Raw genomic sequence first — 16,004 nt, forward strand, 5'->3', positions numbered from 1 at the left:
ATTGTACTCAGTGTTCAGAGCTCAGTATGAAGCATTAGGCGTAATTAGACGTCTTCCTAATGGCCTTTTTCCTTCTTCTTTCCTCGTTCTTCAGAAACTGATGCAGCGCATCCAAAATCCAGAATATTCCACAACCATGGACGTGGCCCCTGTCATTCTGGCCGCCCACAGGAACAACTATGAGATCCTGACCATGCTGCTGAAGCAGGACATCTCCCTGCCCCGGCCGCACGCTGTGGGCTGCGAGTGCACGCTCTGCAACGCCAAGAACAAGAAGGACAGCCTGCGTCACTCCAGGCATGGAGCGTTTCATCTGTTTCTAAACAAAAGGGCAAGCGGATGCAGCGCAGTTCATTCCGACATGTGTTGGCCAAGCCGCTTTATGCTCCTGGCGCTTTCTGATCCTGTTTTATTTGATGTTTCTGGCCTATCCAGAGCTGCGAGGCTGTTTTAGATATTGCGATTGTAATAACTTCAGAAAACAGGCGCTGGATGTCGTTTGATTTATCTTCTTGGACTGACAGAAAGCAATATTTCACTGAGACTGTGTGGATATAGTTTGAAAAGCAGTAATGTGTCTTATATCTGTTTTGTCTTAGTCTTTGTAAAAAGCTGCGAGATCATTTTTTTATTTGTGAAATGCACCACCAATCTCAATAGATATTTCCAGGTAGAAGCATCTTGATATACTCTGCAGTATTCCGAAGCCCTTTTATATATTTCATAGAATTTGAAAAGCATCACAAGCCAGAGCTAGGCGATTTAATCAATTTTATCGATTAATTCGAATTTACAGTTAAGGACAATGTGTTTTTATGAAAATCGTTTTTCTCCGAGTTTTAATTTTCACCACCGACGCGCTCTCCTGAGCTTAGCCCCGCCCCTCTCTCCCACACGCAGCCCCGCCCCTCTCTCCCTCCCTCCCGCGCACCCCCCCCCACACACACACAACATGACGGCGGAGCAGTGTTGCCAACTTTGTCCCTATATTTAGCTACTTTTCAGATCCTCTAGCGACTTTTTTTGTAAAAAAGCGACTAGCGACAAATCTAGCGAGTTTTTGCGGTGCTGCAAAATAAAAAACTGCTCTTATAATAACATTTAACAACACGGCAAAAAAATGATTTATGTAATTTACGTAAAGATAAAGTTATTTTGAGATTTGATTGCCTATTTAAAAAGCAACAGAAGTTGTTCATTTGTTGGAGTTTATTTGTATCATTTCTAACATATTTAGGATGTTTTTTACTCACTTTTTTCTCTCACACAATGTTAACCCTTTACAGCTTCAAAAACATTTATTATGCAAATTAGGTGATGACGTCATTTAGCGACTTTTAGGAGATTTTAGTAGGGGAAAAAAAATCGATTTAAATCGAAAATCTGATTTTTTATATCGCTCAGCTCTATCACAAGCATCATCAAAAAGCATCAGCAAGGCACAATATGATGCTCATTGCTATCTTACACCTCGTCAACAGTCTATTTTCACGTCTTTGGCCTGCGTTGTTTATATATCCACAGTGCTTGTTAATATATTTATGCCATTGAGTGTAGTGATCTGAAAATGAGGTTTTCAGGTACATTTCTGGCGTATTGTTATATTGGCAACAGAAAACACAGGTGCGCCACTGACTAAATACAACCTAGACAGACGTGAACAGTCAGATGTTCATCTCATTCTTGTGCATTCCCAATGCACATACACACCTACTTGTTATGCACACAAGAACACTGCGCAATGGAAATAACAATTTGCCAAAGTCAGAGTGCATCTGGCTTTTAAAGAGAATTGCAAGTGACATGCTCACTGGTTTATTTTATGTTACTACAAAAACATACCCGTGATTAACACAACATAGGAGATAGGTCAGCAATTAAGTTTGGCCGTGGGACAGATATTTTTCGAGCCATTATGTGGTGGGCCACAAAAAAAAAATTCTGTTTTGGAAAATGAAGTGTAATGGGAGTGCTACAGATTAGTAGCTCTCTAGCCCAAAGGGTTGTTGAACCCAATTGCAGAAAAAATAAATAAATAAACACTTTTTATTTTTATTTTTTTGTTTTCATTATCGTTCATCCCTGACGTAGAACAAAAACACTGTGGCTACAATTGCAGTAGGCAGTTTGCAGTGGGGACTCTTCACTGCAAAATTATTGCTGCATTCTGCATAGAGCTTGAAATAACAGAAACTGGCACCAATACCAGCACCAGTGCATGATAAGTGTTTCTAAACCCACTCCAAAACTGCCAAGCCCTGCAAATTGCTGTCTGTTAGCATTGTGGCTAATGTAAAAATCCTGCAGGATACACTGAATTAGTCCTCCCTTTGTTCTTTCCTCTTAGCTTAGTGTGCTGTTAACAAACTGAAGAGATTGTAGCCAGTTAGCTTTTAGCCTTCCCCCCACATTTTAGAGTGTATTAAAACTAGCTTGTTCATCCTGCAGATTTGGTTCTGCTGGAGCTAATGGTCTTTTTGTTTGGTCTTTTTTTTACAGGTTCAGGCTGGATATCTACCGCTGCCTGGCCAGCCCATCACTCATCATGCTGACAGAGGAGGACCCCATCCTCCGAGCGTTTGAGCTCAGCGCCGACCTCAAGGAGCTCAGTCTGGTGGAGGTGGAATTCAGGTAGGGAGAGAAAAAAAGCAGACAATGATACACAATGGCTATCAGGGTTCAAAACTTGGAAAAGTCACGGAATTTGAAAACAGCAATTTCCAGGCCTGGATAAGTTTTGGAAAAATGAAAATACCCAGAAAGTTTTGAAAAATTCATGGAAATTCTGCAAAGATCTGCAAATCTTTGTGTTTCCGTTTATCGATGGAGAAAATATATATTTTTTTAGTTAATTCGATAATTTAGCCCTACACGGGATCTGACACACATTTTACTATTAAAGATTGTGTGTCAGATTCATTTTAGGCCTACTAGAATCAGTTTTGATTATAGTTTTAGTTGATTTTTGGTTTTATTGTCCATGTCTGCAGTGTTTTAAAAATCGTATGGTCATGAAAATTTGCCTTGAAGGCATGGAAGAGTCGTGAAAAAAAACCTTGAAAATTTATTGGTTTAAAACTCTAACAAAAGCATAATTATTAAGCTATTTTATTACCCTTGATTATAGAAGAAACTGTGAATAAGCAGGTGTCCCAATACTTTTGTCCATCTATCCATCCATAGACACTAAACTCTAAACTCTTTTTTAAGCTGAGGTCCAGAACATCATATGAGCCGCTGGTCTGTTCCATGACTGTTCTTTATTCAGTGTTTAACAGTGTGTCTACTGGCATTTGATACTCTCTCGTCTGCCATCAGGAACGATTATGAAGAGCTGGCCAAGCAGTGTAAGATGTTCGCCAAGGACCTGCTGGCCCAGGCCCGGAACTCTCGCGAGCTGGAGGTCATCCTGAACCACACGTCCAGTGAAGATCACGTGGACAAGAGAGGACTGCTGGAGGAGCGCATGAACCTCAGCCGCCTCAAACTGGCCATCAAATATAATCAGAAGGAGGTAAAGAGACATGAGGGCTAATAACTAACTGTACTGAAAAAGCGTGGTTCATGGAGTCGTGTTTTCTCAGCTAAATTTGCGACGAAACTAAACTATTTTTGCTTTACTGAATCAAACCGACTCATTCTCAGGCTTATTTCAGGGCACTTCATTCTTAAAATAGGTACATTTTTTTTTTCACTAATACAAAACTGACTCATTTGCTCATTCTACTTGACTCTTTAATCTCGATTCATTTAACACATGCGTGCAGTGGCTCTGCAAGTCCAGGCTGAATTAAAATGTAGCATTTTTTAGAAGGTCGATCTGGAAGCGGAGATGCAAAATGTCTGCTTCCACAAAACATGATGAAGAGTACTTTAAATATGGATTTCCGCAGCCCTGATGCAGGTTAATTGCTTTAAAAAAATTCCAGCCTCAAACAATTCTATGTGAGTCTGGATTTTGTGCACTTTTTGTACATGTCTAAAAAACAAGTACAGAGCCTGTCTCAACATGGAAGATGATTTGCGACTGTTTCTGAGCCCTACTAAGCTACGCATGGAACATCTTTGTGCTTCAATGCATATAATGTAAATAATTGTTTTATGGAGGGGAATGGGGGGTTGCCAAATTTTCTGAAGCAGAGTTAAAAAGGTTCAGAACCCCTGGCCCACATGCTTCTTTCTCTTCACTATCCTTTAGCTTGTCAACAAATGCATGTGTAAACATGTCTATGGCCATGTTCATATTACAAGCCACATTGCTGAAATCCGATTACCATAAAAAAAAAAACTCATATTAGAGAGACGAGAGACTCGTATCTTTATAAAGGGAAATGGATGAGTTAAAGTTAGCAGCTCATATGTGGAGCATCTTTAGTTGGAGTGGAGAAACAGTAAACAGCTGGTCTGAAGTTCATGTTCAGGTCGAGGAGGTGAAAAAAGGGCAGGCGGTTTGCTTTTGCTGTTTTTGCAGCTATAGCTGCACAGCTGCACCAAGAGATGTGTTGTGGGTATGAGAGAGAAGCACGTAGCGAATACGTAAAAGCAAAAACAAACGCATGAATTCCGATTTGACCGTTTAAAATTATGTGAAAGTGACTCACATCTGATTTAAAAAAAGTCGGATTTGGAACGTTCACACAGCCATGAAAAAATCAGATCTGAGCCACACTGAGCAAAAAATCAGATTTGAATCACTTCACCCTGGTAATGTGAACGTAGCCTAAGTGTGATTTGTATTACCAATAGTGGAGTAAAAGTGAATCATACTCCTCAGCCCTAGGGGGAGCTCAGGAGCAAACATTTCTTCCATTTCTTGCGTCTAAGCCAAATGAAAACTAATCTGTTGATATGATGATTTTAGGGATGCAGCTATCAATTATTTTAGTAATCGAGTACTCTACTGAAAAATTGATTTGATTAATTGAGTAATCAGATAAAACATAAAATAAGAGATTTCATAAAATAAGAATTTTTACTTAATAATGAATGACCAACCGGTTTAATTTTTTAATTTAAAACATACATTTCCAAATTGCAAACACAAATAGAAATAAATAAAACACCTCCTCCACCTGTTTCCTGGGCGTGGGTGACATAATGCTAAGCGCGCTATTTCACATTAAAAGTCTGCACTAAATTCCGTGCTCTGATCTGATTTCTATGCAGTTTGTGGCGCAGTCTAACTGCCAGCAGTTCCTGAACACGGTGTGGTTTGGAGAGATGGCGAGTTACAGGCGTAAACACACAGGGCTGAAGATGGGGACGGTTCTGAGCGTGGCTCTGCTGTGGCCTCTGCTGTCCGTCTGCTACTTGCTGGGTCCACGGTCTCGCGTGGGTCAGATCATCCACACGCCCTTCGTCAAGTTCATCATCCACAGCGCCTCCTACTTCACCTTCCTGCTCCTGCTCAACCTCTACTCGCTGGTTTACAACGAGGACAAGAAGAACACCATGGGTCCAGCACTGGAGATGATCGACTACCTGCTCATCCTCTGGATCATAGGTGAGTGCTGATACTCGAGGTGGAAAAATGAGTTGGCTGTTTATTGGTATTGTCATGTTTTCAGCAGCAATATCCAATCAGCGATTTGATAATATTATTCTTGTTTACTAACCAAACAGCAACACAGCAGAACTAACAAACACCACTAACCACACAAAACAGCAAAAAATACATAAAAATAGTTTCGTTTTTGCACTAGATTAGCAGAGTTTAGATTCTCTGCTCGAGCCGGAGATGGACATGGATATTTTTAGGGGCAGAAATCAGAAAGTGCCAGCACTTGCAACTCACAATTGTCTGTTTTAATGCTATACTTACTAAAAATGACAGGTTTAAATCAGGCTTGGGTTCATAACAGTTAATGTGGCAGACCTTTTTGTTGGGTTTCCACTTCCAAGTTCTACAGAGCAGTTCTGTAGCTACAGGGATCCACAGACTCTCAGTCAGAGCTCAGCTTTTTAAATGTGTCCTACAATTATTAAGTTGAAGTGATTATTAAATATGACTGTAATGTGCAGTGCTGTTAGACGTAGGGGGAGAATGGGTAGAATTGGATCTCAAAACTCCAACTCCCAGAATGCCTGGCGGCGATCTGCGACAACCAGCTGCACCTGTGCATTACTTTATATAAACCCCAGTCAAACCACACTTCTCTGTCGCACCTTTGTAGAGGGGTGACCAGTAACAGGTATAAGAATATGTGGGTATAAGAAAAGAGAAAAAAATAAAAAACAGAAGAGAAAACAAAACTTAAGAAAAAAGGAAGAAAGTAATAAAAGAAACCCAAGACAAAAGTAAAACTAAGGGTGACTTAATCAAGAAGTAAAAAGAGAAAACTGTTTTGGAGCTAAAAGCTATATTTTGTTTGCACATGACAAGATTGCCCTTTCCCTTTCCTTTGTCCTGTTTCCCCGCCTTTTTTCTACACCTCTTCCGAGGCGTTTATTTTCCTACTCGTTCTGCCATATCCTTTGTGGAGTAATTTAAGTTGAACAAGCACACTTTTCACACCATCACCTTTACAGATAACTATTAATAGAAATGACAAATAAATAATAGACTAATTAAAGCATATCCATATATGTAATTAATTTAATTATAATTTAATGTAATTATAAACATATATAATTCAAATAAAGCTTTCCAGTCTGCTCTGCACTTGGATTCACCACAATATCTAAATGTTATTGTTGCTTAAGATATTGATATTGTGAATAATAATGAATTGAGAAATTAGATAAAACATTTACTGTACCTTTCAGTCACTACAATCATAGTTCAAGTAGTGGTTATGTTGTGTTGTGGGGTATCTAGGAGAAAGAATAGTGTTGAATAAGAGATGCCTGGCAGAGCTTTGTTGGAGAAAGCAGTATTATAGTGGTATGAACGTTACGCAACACTCAAGCTGCCTACTGCGGTTTATCTATCTCGATGCTGAGTCACTTAAAAATGAAGCATCCGGAACAATCTCTTGGTCTAGCAGCAGCAGAACTTATAAGAACTTATAAGATAAGCACACGAAGGAAATGCTAGTAATTATGGCTGCACGATATATTGTTTAAGCATCGTCATCGTCAAGAGTCACATCGCAGGACGTGTGATGTCACTTAAAGCAATTAAATCAAACGTGTCATGTTGCAATGTTTTGATTCTTGACACAAGAAGTAGATACACAGCGCTGTCTCTGTGTCTGTGTGAGTGACAGCCTGCTGCTGCCTGAGAAGCGCGAGGGGGAGGGGTAGTTGGCAGGAGTAAACATGAGGTAAACATATGGCCTCCATCCACATGGTTGGGCACGTGCTTGTAAACGCACGTGTTGAAAGCTGCGCTCTAGGGGTGGGCGAGATGGCTCTAAAATAATATCACGATATTTTAGGGTATTTTTGCGATAATGATATTTTTAGCGATATAGGAAAAGTAAAATAATTCATTCATTTCAGGAATATAGTATAATAGTATAACAGAATAATCATACTGTGGCAAAATAAATTCTATAACATAAATTAATATAATGCAGCAAATAATATTGCAGAATATTTAGTGCATGCATATAAACTGCAAACTAAAACAATTATACAATAAATACACTTAAAGCTTCACAGTAAATAATAGACTACTTCTCAGACAGAACAGCCCTATTATCACGATATGGATTTTTAATATCATGATATTTCTGTGTCACAATATATTGTATACGATATAATATTGCCCACCCCTACTGTGCACTTCAGTCCAGCACAGTTTTGCACTGCATATATTTCCAGTTACAGCTGAATTCACACTTTTAATTTGTAGGAAAATGCTCTTATTTACCTTTTAAAAAGCCATTTAAATGCCTGATTAAAGGACTGATTACTGTTTTTTTGCTGTTTTCCTCGAGTTTTGAATTGAGCTCGGCGCTGATTCAGCTCTTGATCAGTCCGCGGGTGACGTCATAGGTCCTGCATTGTTTAATATCGCGATATATATAATTGAAAAAAGAACCTTTTGAATGTATTTTTTTTACCAAAATAATGCAGCCCTACAAGTAATGATCTTCATGTACCCAGGTCAAAATATTATCATTTAAAAATTTGAAAGAATAATAGAATTTAGGATACATTAATGTTGGCTAAAGTCTTCATTTCCATTAATTTCCATTAATAGTTATAGTTATCAGCTATTTGGACAGTACGTTCTCATTCAGAAAAGGAGAACTACATTGCTACACTGGTGTTCTATCAATGTAGGCTGAGAAAACAGATTAACAGAGTACATTATTATTTCACTATTTAACATAAAAGAATGAGTCATCTACAACTTCCAGGCTAAGGAACTGGATATAAATCAGCCACCAGAGGGAGGAAGACCATTCTGTTAGACCTCATAATTCTGCTTAGAACAGGACACTGGCTGTTTATAATATACACACAAAATATTAGGCTGTTATAATGATATTTAATGAAAAAAAATCACACACATGCATGAAGAGGTTAAATAGAATTAAAAAAAAAAAACCAAATAATCAAAGTGCCAATTGTTGATCTTGTGTTTTTGGCTCAGATAAACTGTATGTCCAAATGATTATGGTGCAAATGGCTGTAGAGAAGTATTGCCAATAGAATAGGACTCTCTGTGGCAACAGGAACCCATTGTTCCATTCCTAATGCATGTATAATTTAGATATAGAGGGGTTCAAAACCCCCAGTATTGAGCTGTGGAGCAGTGAAACTGTGTTCTCTGGAATGATGGAGCTCCATCCAGTACTTTTGGGATGGGGAGTTCGGATGCCTTGTCCTGTATACAGGCTACAAGTGTAGGAGATACAAAACCCATTTTTTCTGCAGTAAAATAACTTATTTACACTCTACAAATTGGAGGGTTTCTCTCTGCTCCACTTAATAATTCCAGATCAGTAACAGGAATCAACCCAAATTCTGAAGGTTTGAAAATAGATGTAAAAACTAGACAAACACAACAAAACTAAAGGTTTGAAGGACATGAGCTGTTTGATTTGTATTCAGGAAAACAGTGATTTTAAAATTAAGTTAAGGAAAGAGCCACTTTTATGATTTTAGCAGATTTACTTGAATATTTTTCTATACTTTCTATTACAATTATAATTGTGCTTTCAGTAATGTTCCTAATCAAACATGAAACCGTTTTATGTAATGCTTGAATAGAAATCCTTAAGATTTAGTGGTGTAATGTCACACAGAAAATTGACATAAATCCTGGTCTGTTCATGAGATAACTTAAGGAATGCTGTTTTTGGTGAATGCAGTCAAATCTTTACAGTCATGGTCATTGTCTATTTAAAATGTAAGAGTTGAGAGTATTGGTTTGTAAGTATTTAGTATCTATTTGAGTGTGAGCAGGAGTACCAGCCCTCCAAAACAGCCAATTGTGGCAAATGGAAAGTGTGTGTGCATGTGTGTGTGCATGTGTTTTTGTGTGTGTGTTTGTATTGTGTCTCTGAACATCACTTAAATAGAATAATCATCCAGTAAATCACATTAAACTGAACAGAACAGTGTGGAAACACCAGCCTGCCTCCCAGCTCCATTTACCCAACTGCTCCATCACGTGCCTGCTAACTCTGTGCACACACACACACACACACACACACTCTCCCCACACACACATACACACACACACACACACACACACACAAACAGAAACATTCACCACCTACAGCAACAAGCACCCATTCTCTGCAGATTAGTCAGAGTTAGGGCTTTAAACCTGCCACAGATTTTGATTCAGGCCCAGTCTGTTTATATGCACAGTCTGATATATTAGCATACATATACATATTGTTGATGTATATATGTAACTACAGTGGCTTACAAAGTAATTGTACCCTTTAAATTATTTTACGTTGTCACCTTACAATCACAAATTGTAAAAAAAAAAGTTTTTTATGGGAGATTTTATGTGAACACAAAGTAACACATACTTGTGAATAAAAGTAGAATTTATAGATAGATAGATAGATAGATAGATAGATAGATAGATAGATAGATAGATAGATAGATCGGTGCTCCTGCAAGGATAGGATTGGGCGGCTGACTGTTGACTGTTGTCAGGGTTTTAATCAGTCAGTTGCACACCTGTATTTTCTGCTGCCAAGTTAGAAAGTGTAGATTTGTTCCTAAACTCCGACATTATTTTAACAGTGCATATTCAACATGAGAAAATAGACTGTTGACAGGGTGTAGGATAGCAATGAGCATCGCGATGCACCTTGCACAGGGTGTACGATAAAGCCCTGAATCTGTCAAGTCTCCTGGATGTTCTTAGAACATTTGTATTCAGCATGTTTTAAAGGTTCTGCTAACCCTGCTGCAATATCACTTGTCAGTGTTTAAATTTTTAGTGTTTGGACTATCACTTACTTAACATTTTCATAATGTAAGTATTCATCTAGCTGGGACATCAGAACATTTGTGGAACATTATTTCTGTAACTCTACACTAGGGGTGGGCAAAATTATATTGTATACAATATATCGTTACACCGAACTATCATGATATTAAAAATCCATATTGTGATAATAGGAATGGTTTGTCTTAAAAGTAGTCTATTATTTACTGTGAAGCTTTAGGTGTATTTATTGTATATTTGTTTTAGTTTGCAGTTTATATGCATGAAAATATACTGCAATATTTTTTGCTGCATTATATTATTTTATGCTATATTATTTATTTTGCCACATTATGATTATACTGTTATACTATTATACTATATTCCTGAAATTAATTAATTTTTTTTTCTGTTTTCCTATATCGCCAAGTATATTGTTATCGCAAAAATACCCTGAAATATCGTGATATTATTTTAGAGCCATATCGCCCACCCCTACTCTACAGTGTAATTTTTTCTGGAATCTTTTCTTAAAACACTGTTACATGTTCTTATAACATTCTCTGTTGGAATGCTGGCCAGTGTTCAATCTCATTCACAAGATAACACCTCACAGCTTACACAGATGTGGGTGTTCCCACGTACTCCTGTATGGAGCCAAATCAGGGACAAAAGTTTTGTCAATTTGAAAAAAAAAAAATGAAACTGAAAGTTTAAGTATTAAGCTTGAACTTTGAAAAATACAAAAATATATTCGAAATAAATATAAGTGTATTAAATAATTTTTCAGCTTGTATATAATTTTGATTCAATTCGAAAATAGTTTTAAACAATTTTTGTTTTTTTAATTTTCACTATTTTTTGTGTATTTTGATATTTGAGATCTTATATTTTTCAGGTGCAGTTTTTTTTCACAGTTTCGATTTTTTTTTCAGGGTTCAAATCTTTTTTTTTTACTTTCAGATCTTAGTTTTCAGGTTTCAGACTTTTGGCCCTGATTTTGCGTGTGGGCGTGGTATCATAGGAAAGGGGCGTGGTATCATATGAAAGGGGCGTGGTATACGGTTGAGGACCTACTCCGGAGGACCCTGTCAATGTGCCTGCGTGGATTATATATGTCTGTACGTTCTCCCTCGCGCGATGGCGTCCGCTCCTCCTGGACAGCCTGCTGGCTCCAGCACACACGTAAGATATATTAGGTAACTTTAGTTATATTGAGCTGGTACTCTAGAAAAATGGCAAGTTAAAGTTGTGTATGTGAAATAGCGATATGTATTAAGGGAAAAGGCGTCTTGTGGCGGGGAAAGTTATATATTACAAAGTATACACATCAACTACAGTTTATTAGGACACGTTTAGAGAGGATCTTGTAGGAGTTGGTCTTGTTTAAACTTTGAAAATTAGCTAGGATTGATCCTTTTTGTTTAACTGAGTGGATGTCTATGGACATATCCAAAGAGCTCTCTAAATCTTTAGAAATAAGGGTGTATATTTATAAGAACTCACACCCATTAGAAATTAGACATTCCACCGTCTGAAAAATAAATTTCCAACTAAAATTCAATCACCACAATATGGCCTAACCAAATGACCTTTAAATGAAAATGTAAAATAAAACTGCAATAAATCTAAAACCTGGCCATATCTTGCTCTACAGTACAGACTGGCTCTGTTCCTGCCTTCTTCCTTGCTCTTGCTGTCCATGAGAGAGGTTCTGCGTGAGCACATTTATGAGGCTCTGCGCAGCTGCAGCCACTGTCGAATTATAGTCGACTTTCTGAAATACCAGTACCAGCTCAATATAACTAAAGTTACCTAATATATCTTACCTGTGTGCTGGAGCCAGCAGGCTGTCCAGGAGGAGCGGACACCATCGTGCGAAGGAGAACGTACAGACATATATAATCCACGCAGGCACATTGACAGGGTCCTCCGGAGTAGGTCCTCCACCGTATACCACGCCCCTTTCCTATGACACCACGCCCACACGCAAAATTAGGGCCAAAAGTCTGAAACCTGAAAACTAAGATCTGAAAGTAAAAAAAAAGATTTGAACCCTGAAAAAAAAAAATCGAAACTGTAAAAAGAAATTGCACCTGAAAAATATAAGATCTCAAATATCAAAATACACAAAAAAAAGTGAAAATTAAAAAAACAAAAATTGTTTAAAACTATTTTCGAATTGAATCAAAATTATATACAAGCTGAAAAATTATTTAATACACTTATACTTATTTCAAATATATTTTTGTATTTTTCAAAGTTCAAGCTTAATACTTAAACTTTCAGTTTCAATTTTTTTTTTCAAATTGACAAAACTTTTGTCCCTGATTTGGCTCCATACTCCTGTCCCATGATTTTTGTCGTATCAGTGCAGTGTATGGGGCAGAGCAGCTTCTCTAATGACCTCTCATTACCTGCTGCGATTGGGTTTTACAGCCCTGCTCCAGCAGATCGATTACACATCTGTGCTCAATTCCGCGCTCACTTTCCGAGCCTGTGTCTCCCTGTGTTTTTATCCTCATAAACAATGACTCTTCAGTGTTTTTCCTCCTAATAGATCCCTCATTCTGCAGCTGGCAGGAGGCAGGGATTAAATCAATAAAGGACGTGTGCACGGATGAGGTAGCTGCTACTTTATCGCAGCTGTTACCGAAATTTGACCTGAAGTTGAAAGATGAGGAATAGGAAGGATTTGTTCTGTATCTGCTCTTCTTCACTGTGTGATCTGTTCAATTCAATTCAAGGTAGTGGATGGAGGCCCTTCATAGACAAGCTGTGAGTGTGTGCTTGCACATCTGTGTCAGCGGTATTAATGGATGTAGCTTAATGCAGCTGAGTGTGAGCATTAGAAGGAGCATCCATAAGCATTTGTACAGTACCAGTCAAAATTTGGACTCAAAGGTTAAATCTGATACATGTAGTTTGGTTTCCAATGCATGCATTTGTTCTTTCGTTGCATACAATATGATATGGCACACCCCTAACTGAGATATTAAAAAATACAAGAATTTGATCAGATTTGTACCAGAATTCAATAATGCAGAATGTCATAATACTAATAATGCACTCCAAATATCTCCATATATCCAGGATTAAAGTAAAATAAATGATATTGGACAGATATAATCTGTCTCTAGTAGATATATAATGGGAAATGAGAACAGTCTGATTTTTTTTTTTTTTTGTTTTGTTAAAAACAGTAAAAAAAATATTACCCTGATGTGATAATTGGGGGTGAGTGATATGGCACCAAATTTCAGGGTATGATATCTTTTACAATATTCAGAAATGTTGGCGATATTGCGTACGATACAATATGGCACATTTCTCTTTGAGGACAGATCTGAACACTCTTGGTGAGATTTTAATCTCAGTGTCTTCATGAGGGAGAGTCATCTGGAATAGTTTTCTCAACATCTTGAAGGAAGGAGTTCCTGGAGGTGCTGAACAATAGCTGCTGCTTTTCCTTCACGCTGTGAAGCTCCAGCTCATCCCAATTAAATCACCTCAAATCACCATCTCAGTTCATCAGGTTTAGATCAGAGGATTAATGTGCAGGAAAAACAAATTTTTATACTGTTTACTACATAATTCCATATGTGTCATTAATTGTTTTCATGTCTTTAATATTAATTTACAGTGTAGAAAATACATTACATGTAGAAATAAAGTAAAACTTTAAATAAGATGGAGTGTTCTAACTTTTGAACACTACTGTACTTCTCATACACAGTTGGGGGTTATTTTACAAAGGATTCTCACGTGGCATCTAGATGAAATTTCACACTGAAATTTTCACATTCACATTTCACATTTAGTTTACGAAGAGTCAGCTAGTGTGTGTGCTTCTTAAGAATCTCTCTCTTTCTTTCTCTCTCTCTCTCTGCAGGGATGGTGTGGTCAGATGTGAAACGTCTATGGTATGAGGGCTTGGAGGACTTTCTGGAAGAGTCCAGGAACCAGCTAAGTTTTGTAATGAATTCCCTCTACCTGGCAACCTTCGCTCTCAAAGTGGTGGCCCACAGCAAGGTCAGATCCTACATCACTGAGTTCACTGTACAGCTTTGGAAATAATAAGAAATAGGAAACCACTTAAAAATGATGAGTTTATTTGATTTTACCAAATTGAAAACCTCTGGAATATAATCAAGAGGAAGATGGATGATCACAAACCATCAAACCAAACTGAACTGCTTGAATTTTTTGCACCAGGAGTAAAGCAGCATAAGGTTATCCAAAAGCAGTGTGTAAGACTGGTGGAGGAGAACATGCCAAAATGCATGCAAATCCAGGGTTATTCCACCAAATATTGATGAAAATACTGAACTCTTGTTTTCTTTGCATTATTTGAGGTCTGAAAGCTCTGCATCTTTTTTTTTATTTGGAATTTGGGAGAAATGTTGTCTGCAGTTTATAGAATAAAACGATGTTCATTTTACTCAAACATAAACCTATAAATAGCAAAATCAGATAAATTGATTCAGAAACTGAAGTGCTCTCTAAACTCACACTGACTCACATCCACATTTAATTCAAGATATCTCACAGCTCAGTGCAGCATTCTTTCATTTCCATGGGATATGGCAAAAGTCACGGGACACGATATTAGCGTCCACCCAATGACATGTGGCATGTCAGTATTACAGTATGTGGCTGAGGGCTGTCCCAGTCATTTATAACAGCCAGTCAGAGCACAGCTCATCATCATCAATCAGGGCCAATCCACCTTAAAAGTAAAATCAGTTTGTTTCATACACTAGCTTGATAACAGGGTGGTAAATAAGCAAACAAAAGATCATACTGACTGTTTATACATTAAATAACATGCCACATTAAAAGGCACTTACAAAATTTCATGTTTGAAAGAGAAAAGCATGGATGTTTTTGCTTTCTCTCTCTCTCTCTCTCTCTCTCTCTCTGTCTCTTCCTCTCATTTGTCAGGGTTAATGTTTAGAAGCCCTGACCTCCTCATTACTGAATGCCACTCTGACCACTCTGGAAAGACTGGAGCAGCATTTCTGAAATATTTATAAAAATGTAAATGCTAATCAGCTATAACATTAACATCACCTGCCAAATATTAAAATGATCTTGTGTAGAATACACAATATGTACAATAATGCTGAATTATTTTTAGCATCTCAAAGGTTTCTCAGCCTTTGGCCTGACTGTACTCATTTTTTCCAATTTGTAATTTGGTGTTTGTGTGTATTGTGGACCTCTACCTCACTCTACCTTACCTCACCCCACTCTACCTCCATTTACCCCATTTCATTTACTTAGCTCTACCTTACTCTACTTGGATTGACCTGACTTTACTTGGCTCTATCTCCCTCTACCTTACTCTACTTTGCTCTGCCTCCCTCTACACCGCTTTACCTAACTCTACTTCTTTTTGCATCATTCTACCTCACTCTACTTTACTCTACTTCACTTCATCCCACTTTACCTTACTCTACCTCCATTTACCTCACTCTACTTTGCTCTGCTTCAGTCTACCCTACTTTACCTCACTCTGCTTCTCCTTACATCATTTTGCCTCACTCTACCTTACTCTACCTCATTCCACCTCACTCTACCCTACTCTACCTCCATTTACCTCACTCTTGCTCTGATACACTACCTCATTTTACCTCACTGTGCTTCTCTTTAC

The 16,004-nt window shown here is 37.8% G+C and overlaps 1 protein-coding gene across 1 annotated transcript in view; it reads left to right on the forward strand.

Annotated features, from left to right (window-relative positions):
* Window positions 1-16,004, forward strand: part of trpc1 (transient receptor potential cation channel, subfamily C, member 1) — a 50,982-nt gene that overhangs the window by 12,936 nt on the left and 22,042 nt on the right. Inside the window, exons 4-8 of the mRNA XM_022662704.2 lie at window positions 95-297; window positions 2,500-2,631; window positions 3,319-3,514; window positions 5,167-5,503; window positions 14,241-14,380. Of these exons, the coding sequence (XP_022518425.1) occupies window positions 95-297; window positions 2,500-2,631; window positions 3,319-3,514; window positions 5,167-5,503; window positions 14,241-14,380 (1,008 nt within the window). The remainder of the gene's footprint in view (window positions 1-94; window positions 298-2,499; window positions 2,632-3,318; window positions 3,515-5,166; window positions 5,504-14,240; window positions 14,381-16,004) is intronic.

Source organism: Astyanax mexicanus, chromosome 6, assembly GCF_023375975.1.
Source record: "Astyanax mexicanus isolate ESR-SI-001 chromosome 6, AstMex3_surface, whole genome shotgun sequence".
In the NCBI taxonomy this organism is placed as follows: domain Eukaryota; kingdom Metazoa; phylum Chordata; class Actinopteri; order Characiformes; family Acestrorhamphidae; genus Astyanax; species Astyanax mexicanus.